The 16,484-nt window shown below is 48.4% G+C and overlaps 1 protein-coding gene across 6 annotated transcripts in view; it reads left to right on the top strand.

The window, feature by feature from the left end:
* The window catches only part of LOC128881065 (monocarboxylate transporter 10-like), an 81,621-nt gene that overhangs the window by 60,590 nt on the left and 4,547 nt on the right, over positions 1-16,484 (top strand). For all 6 annotated transcript variants that reach the window (XM_054131740.1, XM_054131741.1, XM_054131739.1 and 3 more), the window contains 5 exons: positions 4,574-4,742; positions 6,431-6,595; positions 11,862-12,144; positions 13,002-13,176; positions 16,234-16,440. In XM_054131740.1, coding sequence (XP_053987715.1) covers positions 4,574-4,742; positions 6,431-6,595; positions 11,862-12,144; positions 13,002-13,176; positions 16,234-16,440 — 999 coding nt within the window. The remainder of the gene's footprint in view (positions 1-4,573; positions 4,743-6,430; positions 6,596-11,861; positions 12,145-13,001; positions 13,177-16,233; positions 16,441-16,484) is intronic.

Below are 16,484 nucleotides of genomic sequence, written 5' to 3'. Positions count from 1 at the left end.
GGCGAGAGACGAGATTCCACGAGGGCGAGACCCTCGTACCCCTATTTTGCGTAATAACATCATCGCTCTCGCGCATACGACCTGTCACGCAAATTCGCTCGACGCGCTCGAAAATGCTGTCGTTTTTTCTGCTCCGGCGCAGAGGGAAGTCCTCATCGACGCTACCGAAATGTCAGTTCCAATTCTTCGCTCGGTCGACGGCCGCGTTTTCGCACGTGAATTACCACCGTAGCTGGATCAATTGCGTTTGCTAACGCGATTTAATTAATCCGGTGGGTGTTGTATGCCGTTCCAGTTTCCTTTGTTTCTACGCCTCGTTTGTCGTTCGTTCGTTTTATCGAGCTTGTCAGGTCTGCCCGTGAGCCAGGTAAACAACGTCGAGGATCGATGAAAAATATTTGTCGTCGATTAAACGGGACGCACCGATGTCCCGTTCGATTCGAAAGAAACCGCGAGCTTGGGAACGGATGTCTTGGTTTCGAGCGTCTTCCTCGAAGGAGATCAAACGTTCGATCGATCAACCGTTTCCAAGCGAAATCTTTGTTCCCCGGGGACTCTCTGTTTGCGGATTAAGCGACTGAGCGCGGAAAAATGCAACTGCCACCGCCGCCACGGCTTTCAACGCGGGACAAATATCGCGGATTTCGTGTCGTCGAAGGGCGACTCGTGATCCGAAAATGGTATTTGGGTCGTTCGTTTTTCAGTTTTTCCCCTGTTTCGCGATCGGCGACACGCGAACGAATCGCGTACAATCGCGTATCGTTTCAATTTGCGTGTTTTACGCAACGCTTTCCTCCGCTGCGCGGCCTCTGTCCTCCGAAATTTTTAAAAGGTTTTACATTATTCGTCGATCTCGTTCGACCAAGGGTGCGCAACGGACTATCCCCCTTAATCGCTCCTTCGAGGGCAGCTCATAGACTGCGCACGACAATGGTCGCTTAAACAATAGAATTCCGGGAGCATCCAGTTCCTTCGAGGAAAGTTCTTCTCCCCAGCCAGAAACACATTAATAGGAATGCCGGCTGATTATTAATATTCGCGACGAGCACGACGACGAGCGAAACTTTTCAACGAGGAGATTCTAGGCGAGAAACCGGCTTTGGAACCGCGCGAGAAACTCGATCGAGTGGCGGAGGACGATGACCTCGAGCGGTTCCAAATTGTCGGCGAACGAGCGCATCTCACCAGCCGAACTAGGAAATCGATGAAGCACGTGTACAGGCTGCCAATAATTCACGATTCACGCGCCTTACGGCCGAACAGGCGCGTAAATTGAAGACTTCGTTAACGAAAATTCCTATTTTCCGTGACACGCGCACCGATCGACGCTTCGTTTGATCCCTTCGCGATCGTTGCGTGCCGAGTCTCGGATGCGATAACCGTCTGATATCGATAGTGCAAAAAATAATTTTCGCCGAGAACTAGTCCGTCTTGCGGCGAACGAAACGAGAATCGAGTCGGACACGGAGCCGAGGTAAATGATAAAAAAGTTCGCGACGGCCAAGTTTCGAGAACAACGTTGCTGCCAGCGATTCGAACTGCTCTAAATTTACCAAAGGGACAAGGAAACACGGGAAACGAGGTTCTCTCAGAGGGTCAAAGTCGGTCAGTTTGCAGGCACTTGCGGGTTCGAGATTGAAACCGAACAAAGCGTGCGAAAGGAATTTCCTACGCGCGGAAATGTCGCTCGAAACTGATTCGGACGGTTCCGGTCCCATGCGAAAAAGATGGAGAGATTGTAAATCTCGCTTTCGTTGGTTGCTTTTTAAACGCGGCCCCCTGATACTACTGCTCTTCCGTTCGCGTTCGTTTGCGAGTTTTATCACGGACTCGCGGGAACTTCCAACGATAAAAATCTGATACGAAACCTTTCGCTCTCGGAACTTCTCCGGATGTTTTTCCAAGCGATATGATTACTCGCGCACCTCGAGTTCGGAAAGAAATCTACGCTCCTGAGGAAACATCGTTCGAACATTCGAAGAATTAAGCAGAAACGTTTGTCTCGCGTTTAGGGAAATTCGTTCTTTCCTCGTTTTTTCTCTCTCGGTACTTTGTAAAGCGATAGAACAGTCGTTTGTAGATGTGGATGTAAATGAAAATAGCAATTTCAAGGGCCTTGTTCCAGAAACAAGAACGGAAGAAACCTCGAACGGACGAGGGTCTCGTTAACTTCCCAACCGCATCGGAGGCCCGTGCTTATCGGCGTTATCAGGTCTCGCTAGTATCTCACGGCCTAACTAGAAATCGATGAGAACACGTCGCAGCCCTTCCGTTCGTTTAATACCCGCGAAAATTATTGACCAAGTTTCTCCTGGCTCCGGTGTTCCACGCTATCGCCGAACGAGAAAGAAAAATGGAGGACGGGGGACCTAGGCAGAAGGATGCGGGAATAAAGGAAGCACGTTCAACCCGGTCGATGAATAATGCAGTAAGCATTACCGCGCGAAACATCTGGAATCTTCCGCAGAAATCGATCAGAAAGAGATCGAAGCTCGCGTCTGCTTGATGAAAGAACAATAAATACTTGATACCGTGAACCACCGAGGTACGAATCGCTGAAATCGTTCCTTGCACGGACAAACGAGTAGAATCGCCTCGCGCACGAACCAGGCAAGTGAAATAGCCGCGTATATGGTCAGACCAGTGGAATATTTTTCGTGGCTGGATCGAGAAGTCACTCCGACCGTAGCAACGATATAACGAGCTCGAGTTTTCCTTGTCTTTGGAGCAAATTTTTATTCTACGAGTAGAATGGTAACGTTTACGGCGGACACGTGGAACGGTACTGGCTGCGGGTGATCTCGTAGACGAGGAACATTTACGCGCGGACACGTTGAATAGGAACGTTTACGGAATCGAACAGCTCTCTTACCGTACGGCGAGTACGGTAAGTAGAATAGGATGACGCGTGTCTGGCCAAGTAGAATACGGCATCAGTAGCCCGACGAGTGGAGCGAGTGTTTCGGTAACGAAACGATCACGAAACGTTAGTAGATACGGTCGACTATGATCAGACGAGCGCGACGCATCGGTGATCGTTTTTAAACGAATAGATAGAACGTCGTGTTAGTTATCCATGCAGGTAACGCGGAATTGTAAAGGGTATACGAGTGAGAAACGCAACACCATCCATCCTCCCGACCAGAATGGAATCGTGCCATGACAGAGGAGTGGATGTCCGTACCAGGCATACCGCTACGCCTCGTACCCGGTCATACGAGTACAACAATCCCAGCTCGCGAGAGCAAACAACGTTACTTTAATTAATGCTCGCTACCAGAGAGAGGGTCGTTCCGCTCGAATCGTTAATTACTTCTGCGTTCCCGTGGCGAAATCTCCCGAGGTTTCTTCTATATTGTTCCCCGGGATCGTTCCTCTAACGAGCGCGTCCTCGAACAATAAAGTCCCGAATAGCTCGCGCACGCCGGAAGACTCCACCTGGTCGTTTGCCCCGCGTCGTCTCGAAGGTCGATGTCGCGCGGAGCGATGGAAAATAAACCATGGGAAAATGGAAGTTTCTCCCGCGTTGCGTTGCAGATTTCCACGACTCTAAGCTTTTCGCCGAGGAAACTAATTAGAAAATCATAACACAAAAAGGCTGTCCCGCGTGTTTAATTACACGAATTGGCCGGTTGAATTGCACCGGGCCGTTCTCACCGTCTCCTAATTAACCGTAAAAGAGGAATAACTTGAGCGCCAACGCCGCTACGCTCGCTGGGTCTGGCTTCGAAAATTCTATAGACCGCTCGCGAAAGGAGCGAGCAGGTGCCTAGCGCGTTCGAGATTGTACACAATTTTTGAAATGCCGGGAACATTTCACTACACCCTCCCTCGCTCCATCGTGCACCAGCAGGCAACTAAACGAGACCCGATCTCTCCTCTCCTCCTAAGCTAGTTTCGCCGTTTCTCTTCTTTCCCGTTTTGTTTAATGACCCGCCACTTTACGAAGGCACGCCGTCAAAGTCTCTCGTTGGAACGTCGACGTTCGCCTGCAAAGGGAACGTCACCGGTGGATTGGACACCCTCGGGATCGTCCGCGTTTAATCCCGCGCGGCAATTGCCGCGCCGTGTAATTTCGATATGAAAATAAATTGCGAGAGATACTCGCCCAGACGCCGACGGGCCGGATAAATTTTAAGCCGGAGGTCTGTCTCCTAGTTAAACTTTACTTTCAGCGAACAAGTGTTACGGAATTTAATAACGAGCTACGAAATTGCGATAACGTGTAAACCGAGCTATCCGAGACAAGGAGTGATATAAATAATTGCTCGAGCGGTTATAAAAGCGATCGTAATCGATGATGTATCTCGCGCGACTTTTGGTTACCTTTTATTTTCCGAGTTCTAATTGAAGTTTTGTTTGGGGGCTCGTGGAAGAGACCGAGCCGGGTTCCTCGAGCACTCGAGGCGACGCTCTGAATCGAAAATTAAATTTCCGATAATAAACCACCGTTACCAGAGGCTGTTTACACGTTTCGGTAAAGATACACGAGTGTGGAAAGTGCTCGGTGCATACCCCCTCTCTCGAGTGTTTACCAGCGTATCCTTAAGTAACTATCGAATTAATGTTTCAGCGTGGGTGGGAGCGTTGAGTGCTGCGGTCTCCCGTGGTTCGGCTCCATTGGTCGTCGGCGCGTGTCGTCGAGGAAGTACAAGGCTTACGGCAGTGATTGGCGGTCTCGTGCTGGCATTGGCGTCCCTCTTCACCTCGTTCGCCGTCGAGGTGCACCAGGTACTCCTTAGGTGAGTAAGAAGTCACTTGATCGCCTTAACGGCGACCTGCCATCGCGGATTAAACCAACTACTGCCAACGCTAACGGTGTTAGCGGAACACGAAACGTCACCCTTCGTTTGCGATAATTCCGATACCGCAGGATCCGATATCACCCAGCTAGACGGTGTTTCCATTGCGGAGGGGATCTTCGCTAATTGTTTGTAGGCTGCACGCTAGATACACGGGTGTGTTTAACCGTATATCGACGACCGCGAGATGTACGTTATCGGTCGCAAGTCTGAAATCATCTATATTTGACGTAGCCCGTCGCCGGTAAATCTACATATGCTTGGACCACCGGCTTCCTCTTCGAGTGCCCTGTATTCGCGTCGTAACAGCGAAATTGGCCAATTTCTTCGATGACAATAGGAGATGCCAGACTTTCCACAGAACTATAGTTCGCGTTTCAATTTGTTGCCAAAAATATTTAGACCGTGCTCTGATTAAAGTACAAACGTGTAACGAACGTTGATCCATTTCCTTTCGAGACAGAACAGGCCAAACGTCTTTCTCTCTTCTTTCGCTTCGACGACTTCCAATTTACTTTCGCGAACATCGTACCTCTACGAATAGTTCAAGTCCTCTCTACGACGCGAATATAACTTCCGAACCAAGAAACTGCATACGCGAAGACTAAATTAATGTACAGAGATCTCCGACAAGTTCCTAGGACGTCTGCTTCGCATCACAAAGTTCGTAATTGATTAATTATTAATTATGCCGTAATAAAACGTCTCCGAAAACTATTTCTCGCAGCGATCGAGAATCCGCGAAATAATCGCATCCTGTCTTTGGCGAGAGGGCCACGAATACTTCCGACCGACTCGCGCGTCGTCGTGAATTCGTTTTCACTAGCAATTAAGGTATACCTTTGTATTTCTCATCCGAGGCGAACGCAAGACAAATTAACGTTCCGTGCACGGCGAGCCGCGGTTTTTACAGTCGACGAGTTTCCGCGTCGTGCCGTAGCCCGCTGGTAATTTATTTCGCAAACAGAGTCCTCGACAAAGTGAAAAATGGCAAACACGGCGAACAAAGACGCGGGAACGAGCGACGCTAGACACGCGACAAGGGAAACGTTTCCCTTGAAATGTAGCCCTTCGGGTACTAAATCGGAAACGATCGGTCTTCGTTGGAAGCCTTGACCGTGGGTCCCGAGGAAGGTCGATTCGCGTGACGAGAGATTTTGCTTTTTCTTTAAGTGGCACTCTGGTACGTTTCTCGTTAATTAAATTGCGACCCTTTGCAATCGCGATCCTACGTTAGACGTCGACATTTCTTATAATCCCACTTCTTTCCGTTATGTTCATTCGCGAAGGAGCCTTGTCGTTTATTTGCTATCGCGAACAAACTCCCAGAGTTACACGTTGGTACACGTAACCACCGTACGGGCATTTCCCGAAAGGAATAATTAATACCGTTTCCCGATTTCCGTAGGAACGGGCCGAAACGTCGTTCGAAATCCCAAACGCGACGCTCTTCAAACTTTACCCTGGCTCGTGCGTTTCCACATCCCCTGCCACGTTGCACCTGTCCGAAACGTTTCACTCTCGTTCGTTCCCAGTAAGAATCGTCAACCAATTCCCTCGGTCGACGAATGCGCGCGCGTTCCCACTGGCAGCAAACTCAAACGATTCACCTTTGCAAAATGTAACAGCTACGGGCTCGTGCTGGGAACCGGTGCTGGCCTCGTGAGAGAAACTGCCGGTCTGGTGCTGGGCCATTACTTCAGAAAACGACGAGAGTTCGTCGAGATGGTAGTGCAAGCTGGCGCGGGAGTGGGAATAGTACTCTTCAGCGTCTTCTACAGGGAGGCTGTCGGGTAAGTTATTACTTGTATTTCCTGCGCTTCGTCGACAACGCGGTGATGCGCTGAATGGGGGCCTTCGTACCGGAGCGTCGGCGTCGGTGATGTTTGTTGCTCGCATTTTGCGTCCGTCTGGAAATCACCGCGCCTCTCGCGTTCCCTCGACGGACGTACTTGATTGCCAATTTGCTCGATAGTCTTGCGCGAATTCGGTGTGTTTTCTGCTTCCCGTGCGTATCGTTTGCAACGAACGAATATTTCCATTGTTATTTTCGTTTTCGATGTAGAAAAACGGAAATTCGTGAGATGTAGAATTTAATTGTCTACGACAAAAATTGATTCGACGATAGCTGTACAACTCGTTGATCAAAACCAGTTACGAAGAGACATATAGAACCGGATAGCAACCGAATGGGTAGAGCGAGTAGAACAGAACCGTGCGTGATTACAGAAGTGGAATAATTCCATATCTCGTTTCAAGCGACCTGTATCTAGTCAGACAAGCATAACAGTGTCCTATCTAGTTTACGAGGCCGGTACATAGTCGGAGAATTAGAGCATCTAATCCGAGGTGTAGAATGTATCTGTACAAACTCTGCCGCTTCCATTGGGAAAGGCCAAATTCAAATAAAATTGACTCTTAAAAATCTCACTTTACGTACGAAGTAAAAATCCGTCTCTTGAACGAAACGGGCGATTATCGCGGAAATAAAGCAGTATTAATCGATATTTCGAACAGGTTCGTAATCTCCGAAACGAGCGCCGATTGTACGGGCGATGTCAAGTTTCGCGATATCAACGGCTTTACCGCGGAGCATATTTTTTCATTGTCGACGGAACCTAATTGTTTCGCGAATGGAAGAGCAGCTGCCTTTATCCCGGGGTGGAATTTAAACGGATAAAAGAAGATCACACAGGGATGTCTGGCAAGTATCGACAAACAACGATGTTCGACGTAGAATGCGGCGGATGAAATTTGCTCGGAGCTCGAACGCGCCGCGAACAAAGATGCTCTTTCGGGTCAGCTTCGGTTTTGTCGTACGCGTTACCACGAGCGTGCAGCGCCTGTTTTCTACGCTGAAACCGTGCACAGCGAATTCCACCTAAAATAAGTTCACGTCCCCTTCCCTCTGTCCAGTCGATGAAACGGTTCGTTTGAAAATCCCGATCGCGATTCGTTGAATCGTCGACGAACTTTTGCGTGACACGTGTCGATGAATCTGGGATTAGTTGTATGCTCCGAAAGTATGGTGACGCTCGAGCGAAACGCAATTAGAGAACTCGTGATCCTAGGAACCGTAAAAGTTTACCGATACAAATTACTTTGCCCATTAGTTTTAATTGCGTTAATGGATCGTTCACAGTTTCCGAAAAGAAAAAATACGGTTCTTCGTAGAATGCTTTTAATTAAACGCGTAGAAATTGTAAATCCGATCGAGAGCGTAGTCGTAATTAAATTTCGAGGATCGCGGAGGAACGGAGTGGAAAGAAATCCCGAACGAGGGTTCGAGGACGTTTGAATCTGGTCAGCGGATAAGATATCTCGGAGCTCCGTTCGAGTATCTTCGACGAGAAACGTCTTATCCCTTCGAGTTCGGTTCTCTTTCTACTGCTCGAGATGTGAACATTTAATTTCTAAAATTCAGAAATACTTTTTTTATCGGAATGTATTCTCGATTCGAAAGAAATTTATCGATTCAAATTCTTGAACGGTACGCTAATGGTATTCTCGGTTTCTAGACAGGTGGTCCGCGGTTACCGTGAATCTACTGCATTGCAGGTGCAACATACGTAGGAGATAGCGTGCTTCTTCCAGAGAAGATGTTCGAGATACGCTCGCGGTACATTCGCCATAAATAAAAACACCGACAATCGTATAACATCAGCGTTAAAGTTTTCCGCGGGTATCTAGAAATCCAGAGGAACAAAGTATTAGCTATCCGAATCGAGATGGCGATGTTCGATAATCGCATCGAGACGGCAAGGAAGTTGGTAGCGAAGCAAAGAAAATATTCGTTCGCAACGATGGAAGTTGAGTTCTCTTATTCCGCAACGAGAGATCTATATTCCCACGAAACCGAGTTCACTTTTAACCGTCCAGTTTCATTTCCCTCTATTTCGTAAATATTCTGACAACGAGACGGCCCAAATTCACCTAATTACCGCCAGGCTGCATTAGCCGGCAACGATACAATTTCATTTTCGCTAATTTCCCGAAACATAAAGACACGGCCAGAAACCCGCCTCGAGCCGTGCGTAATAATACGACTCGTTGTTAAAGATTCGAGTCTCGTTTCCTCTAATTTCCTTGTTCGCGCCGTTTCGCGACGGCGGCGATCGAATTAAGCGGAACTCGCTTTTAATCGCCAAACTTTGTTCCCGTTCATTTTCCAAGGGTTCGCGATAACGTATCGATACGAATCGATGCACGTTTCGCGAAATGAAATACTCATTCGACCGGAAAAATTGCGTTGCTCCTCTAGCATAACTCGTACAATTTTCGAGACGCTACTCGAACAACTTTGATTACGAATTCATTCGACCGCACGGCTCCGACGGCTTTCAATGAGACGTTTCTCTGTCAAAACGTCTCGACGTCGGGAGTTCTCGGGTAAAACTCTCGACGCGGAACTCTTCACCGCGAAATGTAGGTTGCGAGGAATCGTGACGCACACACGTAGGAGTACCCCACGGAACACACGTGGATCCTGACGCCTACGTCGGATCGCGTTACCAGGGAAACACGCCCACGAGATTTTTCGCGCAACGTTACCGCACTGTCCCACGCACGCGATAAATCTGACACTGGCCTCTATCTCCGAGAACCGAACTATCGCCCACGCGCAACGCGTTGGAGAGAAAGGAAAAATGGGATGAAGGGAACATTTAATCCGCGTATCCCGCATTTGAAACGACACGGAAGCGACCGAGCATCGAGACGATACATTCGTTTCGGTCAAGTGCGTAGTCCCATCCATCAAACGTTCCTCGACGTTCGATCGATCAATGATCGCGCCAATCTCGTCTCTATGCCAATCGATGTAGCGTCGCTCAATTCTGGGATTGTAACGAACGCGAAGTCTGCCCGTTGCGCATTGAAAAATTTTGCTTTCCCCGAGACGATAACGTGTTAGAATATGAAATAGATATGGAACGACGAACGAGGCTAATTAATCATCGCGCAAATGTTCCTGTTCGTCGCGTACAATCGAAAGAAGCGTGGCGGAGTCCAACGGGTTAAAGGAATGTCGTTCAAACTCGTGCGCGGAAATTATCTACTCTTCTTGCTCGAGTTCCTCTCCTTCGCTTAATTACTTTAAACGAAGAGTTCGTTAGGTTAATTATGTTTAGACTCTCAGCCTATAGAGACGAGTACCAGGTTTTCGGCTTGTTTGAGTTTCGAGCACGTGAGATATAATCTACGAACATTTTAGAATAAGATGACGTTACACAAAACGTACGAAGGCGAAGTAGAAATTCAGCGCGGCGTATCCAGAAATTCGTGAAAGTGGCTGTAAAATATCGTCGTAAATTTCCTGCGTCCAATAAACCTGAAAGCGTCGTAAAAACGCGTCTAACGACTGTTCGTTAGCAGGGTAACAAGAAGACGCGGAATTTAATCATGCTTCGCGACTGAACCAATGAAACCGTTTACTCGTGGGCGAGAACTTGCGCTTACACGTGCTTCGAAACGGAACAACGTCAGCCAGTAGTATAAGTACGGTATTAACCCGACACGTGTTACCCGTTTGATATACCGTCCCCGTGTTACCCGACGATCGTAATACCTCGTCACCTGTTATTTATTATGCTGTAACAGCGCGAGCCGCGTAAGGCGATACTCTCGCTTCATAAGAAATATATATCTGCGTTCACGAGGTGACACGGTGGCGAACAGTGTATTTCATCGAGCCTGGGGGCGTCGTAAACGTTCCACGAGAGCAGCGTCGCAAGTTTCGCACGGCGCGAAGCGACGAACGAAGACGGTTATTGTTCTCGTCTAGGGTTTTTGCGCCCGAAAAATCCTAGTTTCGTTCCTCGGCGAGATAAGCGAGGTAAGCGAAATAAATCCGTCCGCGTACTTTGCCTTTACGATAACGATAAAAATCTTATTCAACGATACGTGCGATTTTACAACGATGCAAATTTATACATTTTTTACGTCCTCGCGATTTTATGTTTGCCACGTATCCGCATAATCGGATACGAAGAACGAGTACATTTGCCGCGATACAATTAAAGCGAAGTTTCGCGCAGCCGAAATTTATACGAACCGCAAGCAGAGACCCCTGGTACTTAGTCAAACAAGCGAGGTACAAAGATGGTTATCGTTTGCAGCAGCCACTCGCCAGCACGAGCGAGAAAGGCTTCTCTGTCATTTCGCAGAACGGCAAACGATTTCGTCGTGTAAAGTTTAAAGCTAGGCTGGAACAAGAGCGCGAGAGGCTTCCGGCTATTTCGTTTGGCGCTCTCTAGATATAGAAACGTCGCTGATGTTTCGTGCCATTTCCCGCGTTATGAACTTTGCGGTCGCTTTGACCCCAGGGCGAAACTGTGGCTAGCAGTTTGCGAACTGGATGGTCGCTACCGTGTCTCGCGTACCGAGTGTAATTTTATTAAAGGAATCGGTGTATCCAGTTCCCGAAAAGAGCGCCACTTTTTCCCTTTTCCACGACAGACTGTAATAAATTCTGGTGTTCCCGTTTGAAAGCGCGAACTCGTTCGAAACGCGACAAGTTCTTTTCTTTCGTGGTCTCGCTTCTCGACTCGAGAAGTTGTTCGCGCGAAAGAGTAGCGAAACTCGACGTAACGCGAACTCCTCTTGATTCACGATCGGGATTTATGGAAATTAAGCGTAAAGTAAGCCGGTGTTCTCGCGTAATACTCGAAAGCTCTTCTCGCCGGATTAAAATCGAACTCGAACAGGTCTAAAGAGAGATCGATTAAAATTACTATAGCGTCAAGAGGCGAGATAATATCAACGTTGACGAAGCTCGAGCGTTTAATACAAAAGAAACACTCGAGTTTAATAGGTCCGAAGTAACCACACCGCGGTAACGTTTACATTGAAAACATTTCCGTCGGCAGTCGGAGATAAAGATCGGCCAGAACTCGCGAGGAATTTCCCGAGATATATCGACAGATATTGCGACGGTATTTATCCGGACCTAATACCGTGGCCCGCAGCGCCGGAGAGCAGTTTAATATGAAAAGAAAATTTATGTAGCTTGATTTAAGGGCGATTCCCTTCTGTAACCGTAACGACGCGCTGTTTTCTCAGAAAGCTGGGCTGGGAACGTGGTATGCAGTCCGTAACCGGAGCTCTCTCGCTGGCCTTCTTCCTGGGCTTGATTTACAGGAGTGCTTCGCTCTATCATCCCCAACGACGGGCCATATTACACCTAAAGAATCAACGGGGTAAACTGAAAGAGAAGAAGACCGCGACTAGAGTGCCCAGGCAGCCGTGGGTGGATCTCAGTCCGCTGGGAAGTCGTCCTGTCAGAATGTTAATGCTCGCCGCTGGAGCCGCTGGTTTCGGCCTTTACACTCCTGCATTTTACATCGTGAGTATGCTAAGCATCCCGCGTTTCGCGACACGCTCTCGGTCGTCCCTGTTTCCTTAACCAGCACGGAATACGCTAACGGAAATTAGTTTGATAATCGCCGGTATCGTGTCAGAGTTTGCTTTCGAAGGGCAGGATCCACCGAATCGACGAATTAGAGTTTATCGTTTTTGCTCGTTAGGAAACTACCCCGGCGAATCGGTACCCTCGGATCGCTAAGAGATTGCTCCGCCGCGAGACCGTTATATCGGAATACCGTTTGTCTTTTGCCGCGATTAGACTGTCCTCGCATCATTCAAATCTCGAGTTTGCAAACTCGAACGACAGACCCGCTACTCGATCACTGACCACTTGGCGAGGAGCAGCTCGACCATTCCGGTGCACAATTATCAAACTGCCGCGAGCACGCCGCGCGTATCCTCAACAGCGGCAATCAAACGCGCGGAAACAGTTCCCAACTTCGTAGTCGAACAAAGTTTTACCAGAGTTAGCCAGGTTACACGCTCATAATCGCGAACGGTCCTGCGCGGGATTGCGATTCGCTCGTTGCGCGCGCAAACGTACCAGGAGTCGTCGAGTTTCGGTCCAACCGAAAATTAACGAAACTGTTCCGCGTTCCGGGTATCGGCATCAGTTTCCTGCACTATCGGGTCATCCCACGAGCGACGCGACAAAGTCATATCTCGACGGAAATTGAACGAAACCCATCGGTCACGGAGAAAGAATCGTCCGTCTGCGCCCAACGTGTTTGCTATCGTCCAGAAACAAGAAAGAGAATTCGCGTTACCCATGGTACGACCGGTCGTATTTCAAACGCTACCACTGTCCAATCTCCTAACGAGGAACGTTCGTTTCAGGCTGTCCAGGGACACAAAGATGGCTTGGAGGCGAGCGCCGTGGTGCTCCTGCAGACTTGCTTGGGCTTGGCTGCGGCGCTAGGCTGTGCGGCTTGGGGGGTTGTTACCGCCAGACCATCTGCTCAGTGTCTGGTGTCCAGGCAATATCTCTGCCAGGCGGCACTTCTAGGAGTTGGTCAGTATATAACACGTTATAGCACCGTAACGTTTAGGTTAGTAGAACTTTGCTCTATCTACCGAAAAGCGGTGACCGCGTGAGTGCGCAGAGCGGATAAAGCTCGAGGTAGTCGATGCTACGGATACGTTTAATTCGTGGCCATCCTTGTATCGATGGAATCGAAAAGTATCTTCGTTAACGTTACTCTACTCGTTCGACCATATAAATCTCGAGCCCAGATCTTATTTCTCAATCGCGTACGTCTTACTCTACTTGTCCGACTATGTACATCCTATTCTACTAGCTCTCGCAGGTACAGAACATTTTTCCTACTCTGCTCGCGTTATTCGCTTATGTCGAGGTTCATTTCGATAATTGAAACACGCGAATCGATTCAATTCCGCCAGCGTTTTAAAACGCGCTTCCCCTGTTAGGAGGTAGCCCATTAACGATTGCGACCGCGCTCTCCGCGATATTTGCCTCCGTGACCAACGCAAAGAACGTCGGGAAAGGGAGGAGGAATCGAGAGGTGGGCGAGGACGGTGGCTGGGGACAGAATGGAAAATACTTTGTGTCGGGAACTCGAGCCGAGGGTGAGCCGACTGAATGGGGGCCAAAGACGCGTATATGCGGCTGACACTCGAAGAGCTAGCCGGCTTCAAAAGGTTGATAGAGGCCCTGGAAGGGGTAGGGAATACTCCGTCTACCCCGACTGAATGACGGCCACGTTTAGAAACCTCCGGCCGACGAACTTTCGAAACGAAAGCACAACACGCTAAGCGATCACGGACCGTCGGCGTCGGTCGAGCTTGTCTCTTCGCTCCGGGAAGATACGAATCTGTATTTCACCATAGTTACGGCTGGAACGTTTAACGAAGGGTGTACGGCCCTGGGATGATTCTCCGTAAAGAAGTCCGAAATGTAAATCAAAATTTTATGTTACTAAAATATTTAACGGTATCTCATATTAAGAAGAATTTACCACTTCGAAGTGTGGAATGCTTTCTGGGACACCTACTAATAGATTCCACCGTCTGGAAAGCGACTTCCTGGCCGCGGATAGTTCCAAAGAAAACGGGACATGGCGGTCGACGAACTAACCGTGGTATGTTTGAGGAGCGTGGAATACTTTATCGGTGGCGCGCGGCCGAACGTGAAATTTTCATCCCTCGCTGTTTCCGGGGAAAGACGATTGACAGCGCGCCTTGTTGAAAATGAGCTCGCTTCGAGGTGTCGGGGCAAAGTGGAGTGGTTTAAATCTCACGTCTGGCGGTTCGTTGAAGTTATAGAAGGGCTGCGGTATTGCTTGCGTAAGACATCTAGTTTAACGGGGATAATACTGACTGAAGTGAAATACTGAAACGTATGCTCGTCGATGATACCGACGTGTACAGACAGAGGGGAGACGTGAACTCGAAGATCTTTCTTTACGTAATGAAATTTAACGCGAGCAGAGTAGGAGAAATGTTCCGTACCTGTGAGAACGAGTAGAATGGGACGTACATAGTCAGACAAGTAGAGTAAGACGTACGCGATTGGGGAATAAGTTTGGAGGTTGAGATTTATATGGTCGAACGAGTAGGGTAACGTTAAAGAGGGTGGTTTAAGATTGGTCCGTTAAAAATTTCGATAAATTAATGAATCAACTAACGAGCAGACAAACAGGGGAGGAGTGTATTTACGGGGCATGGGAAATAGGTTCTATCTGGGCAGAATAGTGTCATACACATTGCTGGACAGCTAGAACGAGGGTCATATCTGGATAGGCAAGTAGAATATGACCATGCCCGAGCAGACAAGCAGAATAGTGTGCCATTCGTGGTCGAACAAGTGGAATACTGGCATGCGTGGCCAGACAAAGGGAATAGCGTAATAGGGTCTATAACGATGGAGTACGCGCAATAAACAATTACTTGGTACGATTCGAATAAACTTTTACTACGGGAAAGCTGTTCGTTACCAACTCGATATTCGATATCTGAAACGTTAATATTATTTGTTATATTTTTCCCGATATTTGATTCTGGATTACTGAATTATTTATCAACTTTCCAACCGCCGCAGGTGTACCGACGTCGCGTAACGGTACAACCATTCAGCCAGCCGGAGACAACGGTTGAAATGCAAAACGTACGAGCAAAAATTCCAACGAACGTAACTCGTAATCAGCGAAAAACCGTATTTTCAGCCGCGAGCGACGCGTGTGCGTTCTCTGCCGCGAACCGACTCTTTTTCACGACGAAAAGGAGACCGAGAGTTAAATATACAACCGAGAAAGAGTCCCCGGCACCAAAAACCGGCTTATACGCGTCGCGTTGAATCGAGTTCGCTACTGACACCGTCGCGTTAAACCCGTACGAGATGAACTGTACCACTGAAAGAGAAATTGTAATTTCGTTTCGCGTTAGTCATCGTCGTCGTCTCGTCTTATACGCGCAACAGTCGTATTTATTTCGGCTCTTCGTCAACGTTGTCTTAGTTGAGATTAGTCGTTGACGTCTCGCTTCGCGCCGTCTTCGCCGTGTTAACCGTCTCGTTATCTCGTCCTGTTTGCTCTGCCCTCTGTACGTGCGAGAAAATCAGCATTACCTTAAAACAATTGTCCAGTCGCTCCGACTCCAGCCATAGCGCTTGACCTATTTCGCATTCGAATCGCGAGCATTCTCGTAGCTGAAACAACGGAGAATCGAGTCGCACGCAACGCGAATACTCGAGGGGAAAGAGGCCTATATTAACGCTCGTGGCGTCGATTATTAATTTCTCCAAGACCCATCGTGAATATCGCGAACAAATCATCAGGGTTCAACGAGCCATGGAATATACCGTTTCGTTCCTTTATTTCCGCTCTGCGCTAATGACCGTACAATGTAAGAGGATTACGAAATAAACTGCACCGTGTACCGCTGAAACAGCAAAGTTTAACATGTGGTGAAACACTATCCATGTTATCCTTAACCTTTCGATCGATCCTTTCATCTCCCACCTTTGCATAGCGTTGAACTTTGTCCAAAATTTTGGCCAACGCTCTATATGTCCAAACATTTGTAACGATTCAACGTCTGTTTCCGGTGAAAGCCATAGCACAGGTGGCATTGGGCAGTGTACAGGGTTATCACGGACTGGTCCTGGCGTCTGGTCTCTACGGTGCTTCTCTCGGCGGTGCCCTTTATTCTTTGAAAATGCTGGCCCTCGAAAGACTGAGGGCGAGACATTTCGCACGGTCCTGGGCTCTCGTTCAAGCCGCGGAAGCTCTACCTATTCTTCTCGGAGTTCCTCTTACCGGTAAGTGCACATTTGCGATATCTAGAGATATCCGCATCTTCTCT

Source organism: Hylaeus volcanicus, chromosome 8, assembly GCF_026283585.1.
Source record: "Hylaeus volcanicus isolate JK05 chromosome 8, UHH_iyHylVolc1.0_haploid, whole genome shotgun sequence".
Classification (NCBI taxonomy): Eukaryota; Metazoa; Arthropoda; class Insecta; order Hymenoptera; family Colletidae; genus Hylaeus; species Hylaeus volcanicus.
The sequence above is the reverse complement of the archived record's forward strand: the minus strand, read 5'-3'. Positions and strand labels throughout refer to the sequence as shown.